General features: G+C 52.8%; 1 protein-coding gene across 1 annotated transcript in view; it reads left to right on the top strand.

Annotated features, from left to right (window-relative positions):
• The window catches only part of LOC115029113 (laminin subunit alpha-5-like), a 14,412-nt gene that overhangs the window by 4,974 nt on the left and 2,632 nt on the right, over positions 1 to 6,806 (top strand). The window contains exons 5-15 of the mRNA XM_029468665.1: positions 1,312 to 1,427; positions 1,540 to 1,658; positions 1,750 to 1,840; positions 1,964 to 2,098; positions 2,294 to 2,356; positions 4,995 to 5,135; positions 5,218 to 5,355; positions 5,455 to 5,589; positions 5,676 to 5,810; positions 5,886 to 6,023; positions 6,515 to 6,567. Coding sequence (XP_029324525.1) covers positions 1,312 to 1,427; positions 1,540 to 1,658; positions 1,750 to 1,840; positions 1,964 to 2,098; positions 2,294 to 2,356; positions 4,995 to 5,135; positions 5,218 to 5,355; positions 5,455 to 5,589; positions 5,676 to 5,810; positions 5,886 to 6,023; positions 6,515 to 6,567 — 1,264 coding nt within the window. The remainder of the gene's footprint in view (positions 1 to 1,311; positions 1,428 to 1,539; positions 1,659 to 1,749; positions 1,841 to 1,963; positions 2,099 to 2,293; positions 2,357 to 4,994; positions 5,136 to 5,217; positions 5,356 to 5,454; positions 5,590 to 5,675; positions 5,811 to 5,885; positions 6,024 to 6,514; positions 6,568 to 6,806) is intronic.

The following is a 6,806-nucleotide window of genomic DNA, read 5'->3' as shown; positions in this document are numbered from 1 at the left end:
ACTCTGTAGACCAGGCTGGCCTCGAACTCAGAAATCCGCCTGCCTCTGCCTCCCGAGTGCTGGGATTAAAGGCATGCGCCACCACGCCCGGCTTTTTTTTTTTTTTTTTAATTTAATAATTGCATTCTTTCGATTCTAGAAGTTCTAACTAGTCATTTTTCACATCCGCCTATTTTTAGATTCCTTTGTTTATAGTCATTCCAAAACATTCTTTTACAGCATTTTACCAGATTGCTTCATTAAACGGAGTTGGGCCCAAGTCTGTCGTGTGTGGCATCTGTAGACACTCTTGTGTCCTTTGCAAGGCCTCCTTGGGACCTCTGTCTCCCAAGGGGAGACAGACTTGTGGGATTTTTACCCATTGGCCAGCCTTCCTTCCCTTATTACTTCAGGGATGCCTCTTAACCATGTAGATCACTCAAAACGAGATGCCCGTGGCAGACCTGAGCTCTGCCTCAGCTGGGTTAGGCTGACAGGTAGTTCCTTCCTTCTACACCGAGGCTGAGGCTTTCCCAGAAGCCTTCGGGATGGATCAGGAAGCAGAATTGACTCCCAAGGCCCTGGGACCCCCAATGGGGATCAGTGGGAGTCAAGCTTGATGGCTTGAGGCTCTGAGTTCCTGGCACACACAGATAGGCTTCTGGCCTCTTGCTCAGGAAATGTGTATGCTGCCCCTTTGAGCNGGCTGGCTGTGACCCTGCCACACGCTGGTAGAACGTGGGAGGTGTTGGTTTATACAACGCAGATGCTCCAGTCTTGTGCTCATCTCCAGCCAGCTGTCCCCCTGCCCACTGGGACAGCGGCNGGCCTCCGGCCTTTGGAAAGAGGAAGTAGTTCTTGGCCACTAGCCCCTGGGGAAATGCCCTAGATATATGGGGGTGTCTGACTGACAGGATTTCACAAGCTGAATAAGATCCAGGACTCTGGGTAACTAATGTATTCCTTCCTTAGAACTGGATCAAGGCTTGGGTGTAGGCGGTATTGAGAGAACCAAGGTTCCACCNGCGTTAGCGCCTAGGCCCCACCCCAACANCAACACACACCCTAAGGGAGTCACTGGGATCCTCTNTCCCCTGACATAGGGAGTCTGTCCCTTTCTTCCCTATTCTCTANGGCTCAAAACATGTGCAGAGCCATTGCGATGGGAGCTNGAAGTCTGGACCATAACTTACTGCATGACAGCTGGGGAACTGTGGGGAGGGGAGCCTGTGCCCAAACAGCAGGCCAGTGATGTCCAAGGACNTACCACCCACCTCGTCTCTAGCCCTCTGATGTAGGGGTGGGTCCTGACTCCTCTCNGTCCCTTCGTAGGCTGCAGTGTGCCTGCCAGCACAATACATGTGGAGGCTCTTGTGACCGATGCTGTCCAGGCTTCAATCAGCAGCCGTGGAAGCCTGCCACCACGGACAGCGCCAATGAGTGCCAGTGTGCGTATACCACACTAGTAGTATTCACTGCCTGCACCCATGGCTCACGGAATATGTCCCAGGGGTCCCAGGGCCATGGAAGGCACGCTAACTGTTGGCCCTAACTCCGCAGCCTGCAATTGCCACGGCCATGCCTACGACTGTTACTATGACCCTGAGGTGGACCGGCGCAATGCCAGCCAGAACCAGGACAACGTGTACCAGGGTGGAGGTGTCTGCCTGGATTGCCAGGTGGGCTAGGCAAAGGCCAGCTGTGTAGATGGCCGTATGATGAGAATAAGGACATGCCTGGACTTAGTGATCTCTGTGTCTGTATCCTCAGCATCACACTACGGGTATCAACTGTGAGCGCTGTCTGCCTGGCTTCTTCCGTGCCCCTGACCAGCCGCTCGACTCACCTCATGTCTGTCGGCGTAAGTAGAGCTGTGTTCTTAAGCCTCGGAGGCTGCGAGTCTTAGGGATCCCCCTCCCACCCCAGGAGGCCAGACCATAGTTCCCTATTTTANGACTCTCTTCTCCCTGACGTGCTCTCTCAGCCTGNGACTGTGAGTCAGACTTCACGGATGGGACCTGTGAAGACTTGACGGGCCGCTGTTACTGCAGGCCGAACTTCACAGGAGAGCTGTGTGCTGCCTGCGCTGAGGGCTACACGGACTTCCCACACTGCTACCGTGAGGGCCAGCGAGGAACTCGGGGTGGGGGATGTTTGGGAAGGCNCAGGGTCACAGTCTGACGGGATCAAAGGGCCTAGGAAGGGTGGAAGAAGACCCAGGGAGTCGCCCAGAGCCCCTGGGAGGTCTGTGGTACTGGAGCCGGAGAGCCTGCTCCACAGACCTGGTGGACAAGTATGCTATCTCCTCCCTCAGCTCTGCCTTCATTTCCCCACAATGACACGAGAGAACAGCTGCTTCCCGCTGGACAGATTGTGAGTAAGTACCCTGAAGTCATCGGGACCCACAGGACAAAGCTGTGCATGGACGGCCAGTTATTATCTTAGTCACCTTTCCTTTAGTCTGTTAACTTTTAAAGTTAATTTTTATTTCATGTGTATGTATGTTTTTGTGTGTGTGTGTCTGCCTGGTGCTCACAGAGGCAGAAAAGGTGTTGGATTGGCCTGGTCCTGGAGTTACAGTTCTGAGCCACCCCATGGGGGCTGGGTCCTGAATCTCCTTTTTTTGCAAGAGTAGCTAGTGCTCTTAACTGCTGAGATGTATCTTCCCATGAAAACCCTTCCAGAAGCTCTGCGTGGGGCTGTAGCGGTGGTGCAGCACTTGGCCTGGCTTTTGCAAAGCCCTGGGCTTCATTGTCAGCACCTTAAAAAGCAAATAGCCCCCTCCACACACCCTGAACTCCGTGTGTGTGCNCATTCTTATAAACAAACACTGCAGTGAACCACATATGCCATTTAGGGGTTGTGTCTTCCCTACCACTATTGTGTAAACATGGACTTCCACAGCTGTGTTATAGACAGATGGAGCACCGAATTAATCAGCCACCCTGCCCGCCTTCAGAGAGATGCTCCGACAAACATCCGGGCATGAACGACTTCTCATGGTCTCGTCTCCACAGGGTGTTTCCCAGACGTCAGCAGTCTCTGGCTTAGCAGACTTGCACATGTTGTGGCCTTTTGCCCAGGTGCCAAGTCGGCTCCCTAACATAAGACAACAGTATTGGTGCACTGACTGTGTGCATAACTGCTGGCTGGACCATTGCTGACCTGCACNNTAGCCTCAGCTGTCTGCCTAACTAACACCGAGACAGAGGCCCCTTCTCAGTGTTTCTGGGTTGGGGTTGCACCTTTTAGATGATTTTTCTTGTTGGCAGGATCGTATCCTTCTAGGGCAGGACAGAAGTGGATGCTGTTTCTCAGTCGCCTGGCCCTGAGTGTTTGTGTGTGGTATCTCTGGCTGGTTTGGAATGCCTGCAGACTTCACCTTCCAGCCCACTCTTCCTGACTTATCCACCCACCTTCTTTGCCCTTCAGTTCTTTGGCCCTAGGAACTTTCTCTCCTGGAGTTTCCCTGCAGTTCCACTGGTACTGGAGGGAAGGGGCAGTAGCCTGACCCCTGACTGCCCTTGTTGACGTCAGTCTGGGCCTCAACTGTCCTCTTGTCCTTCCTTCTTTTCCAGCTAACCTTTCCTTTCTGGACTTTGCTAGCTGGAAGAACAAAGTGTGTTCCTGTTGGGCTGTTCCCTCACTGGTGACTTTGAGAGTTTGCTGTCTTTTTTTTTTTTTTTGAGATGGGTTTCTTGTATAGCCCTGGCTACCCTGGGACTAGCTATGTAGACTAGGCTGGACTCAGGCTCCCAGAAGTCCAACCACTTACCTCTGACCTCCAAGCACTGGGATTAAAGGCACGCGCCACTGCCACACATCTTCCTGTCTGTATCCTGATTACTCAGCTACTGCAATGCTTTCCATCAGCCTCAGGCCATCATTCCTGTCAGGATCAACAATCAGATGTTAAAGGACTCTTGGCACCTGGTGGGCTTTCTTCCTTCGTCCCAACTCCCAGAAATAATGATAAATTCAGAAGATTCTGTCTGGCTCGCCATCTTAGTCTTTCCCTGCATTTGTGCTTTTGTTAATTAGGAGCCTCTGTTAAAACTGTGACGAATTAATAGCTGTGTTGTTGTTGTTGGTGGTGGTGGTAGTGTGCGTGCATGCATGCATGCATGAGAGAGAGAGTGTGTGTGTGTGTTTTTTTTTTTTAAAGNTTTTTTTTTTTTTTTGAGATGGGTTTCTTGTATAGCCCTGGCTACCCTGGGACTAGCTATGTAGACTAGGCTGAACTCAGGCTCCCAGAAGTCCAACCACTTACCTCTGACCTCCAAGCACTGGGATTAAAGACACACGCCACTGCCACACATCTTCCTGTCTGTATCCTGATTACTCAGCTACTGCAATGCTTTCCACCAGCCTCAGGCCATCATTCCTGTCAGGATCAACAATCAGATATTAAAGTACTCTTGGCTGCATGATTTGGGCACCTGGTGGGCTTTCTTCCTTCGTCCCAACTCCCAGAAATAATGATAAATTCAGAAGATTCTGTCTGGCTTGTCATCTTAGTCTTTCCCTGCATTTGTGCTTTTGTTAATTAGGAGCCTCTGTTAAAACTGTGACGGATTAATAGCTGTGTTGTTGTTGGTGGTGGTGGTGGTAGTGTGCATGAGAGAGAGAGAGAGAGAGAGAGAGAGAGAGTGTGTGTGTGTGTATGTACGTGTTTTAAGACCAGGGTCTCACTATAAAGCCTTGGCTGGCTCGGAACTATCTGTGTAGACCAGGCTGGCTTTGAACTCATAGATACTCACCTGCTTTTATTCCTCAAATTAGGGACTAAAGGCTTGCACCAGCACACCCAGCAGCCACATAGGTGGTTTGAATCTGCAGTTCATCACTGTTTGCCGAAAGTACCAGCTTGGGGAGTAGTTTTTTACTCCTTTTTAGGTCCTAATTTGTGCTATGTTAATGTGTAAAAAATGTGACTTTGTAAAAAAGCTGGTCTTTCAGGCGGGAGGGTTGGCCTATGCCTGCGTCTAAGCCTCCTGTCCCCACCTTCCTCCCAGACTGTGATTGCAATGCTGCAGGGACCCAGGGCAATGCCTGCCGGAAGGACCCAAGGTTGGGACGGTGTGTCTGCAAACCCAACTTCCGGGGTGCCCACTGTGAGCTCTGTGCTCCTGGATTCTACGGGCCTAGCTGCCACCGTGAGTGCCTCCCCTCATCCACTGGTGAGATGACCCTGCACCAAAGTAAGCTCTGACTGACCAGTTGTTTCTCTCTTTGCAGCATGCCAGTGTTCCAGCCCTGGGGTAGCCAACAGCCTCTGTGACCCAGAGTCTGGCCAGTGCATGTGCCGCACTGGCTTTGAGGGGGACAGGTGTGACCACTGTGCCCTTGGCTATTTCCACTTCCCTCTCTGTCAGNGTGAGTGGCATCCCTCCATGTGGGCACAGGTGGCCGGGGTGCCCGAGGGACAGCCNGCTCCCTCCTGTCAGGATNCCAGTAACACATTCTACTCTGCAGTGTGTGGCTGCAGCCCAGCAGGGACCCTGCCTGAAGGCTGTGACGAGGCTGGCCGCTGCCAGTGCCGACCTGGCTTTGACGGTCTTCACTGTGACCAATGCCTTCCGGGATACCATGGGTATCCCGACTGTCACGGTGAGCAGAGAATTAGAGCAAGGAGGACTTAAGCCATCCCCACAGGACCAGGATCTGACCCCCACCCCCTGCCTGTGTGCCCACAGCTTGTGCCTGTGACCCTCGGGGGGCCCTGGATCAGCAGTGTGGAGTGGGCGGTTTGTGCCACTGCCGTCCTGGCTACACGGGTGCCACTTGTCAGGAATGTAGCCCCGGCTTCTACGGCTTCCCCAGCTGCATCCGTAAGTTTCTTGGGAGGATGGAGGTGTGCAGTTTGTAGCCCTACCTTGCACCCACCCACTGATCTCTCCCCACAGCCTGCCACTGCTCTGCCGATGGCTCCTTGCATACAACCTGTGACCCGACAACCGGCCAGTGTAGGTGTCGACCCCGAGTGACAGGACTACATTGTGATATGTGTGTGCCAGGCGCCTATAACTTCCCCTACTGCGATGGTGAGCTGGGGGGTGGTGCAGAGGAGGGTGGTCCTGTTTGTGTGATCTGTGCACTGTTCACGGAAGTCAGCTCATGTGTGCATCCAAGGACTGTGTTCTGCAGCTGTGTGCTGTGTGTTTTTAAGGGTGTTCATGTGCTGTGTTCACGTGTGATGNTTCCGTGTGCCGCCTGTGTTCTGAGATTTGTGAATGTTCATGCATGTGAATCATTCATGTGATTGCTCTGTGTGCATGTTACATGCATTCATTGCGTGGGAGTGATTGTCCGTGTGTATTCACGTATGTAGCCACGTGCTGTGTGGCCACTTGCAGCATGGGGGTTGGGGAGACATGTGTGCCCTTGCCTTGGTGACAGGCATGGGGAGGTCTGTGTTTTCACATCTGTTCACAACCACAGGAGGGACTTGGGTTCTGTCTGGGACTGGGGTGCCCCTGACCTTGGGGAAGCCCTGTCACTAAGGAATGATCAAAGCATGGTTCTCTCTCCATAGCTGGCTCTTGTCATCCTGCTGGTCTGGCCCCAGCCAATCCTGCCCTTCCTGAGGTAAGCATAGGCTTGCCCATGGTGCAGGATTAGGTAGGAGACCCAGCTCGCCTAAAACCTGAAGCCCAGAGAGACCCTGGTTTCTGCTGCTGCTGCNGCTTGTTTGCTGAGGCANCCTCAGGGCCCATTTGTTCCTTCTGCTGGTCCTTTATTTCCATTCTGGGTGGCTGCCAAGCATGGGGTAAGGGTGGGTGAGGGGCTTCGGCCCCTTTCTTTCCTATAGCCCTACTCTCTCCCAG

The sequence above is a fragment of the Mus caroli genome, chromosome 2 (assembly GCF_900094665.2).
Source record: "Mus caroli chromosome 2, CAROLI_EIJ_v1.1, whole genome shotgun sequence".
Taxonomy (NCBI): Eukaryota; Metazoa; Chordata; class Mammalia; order Rodentia; family Muridae; genus Mus; species Mus caroli.
The sequence above is the reverse complement of the archived record's forward strand: the minus strand, read 5'-3'. Positions and strand labels throughout refer to the sequence as shown.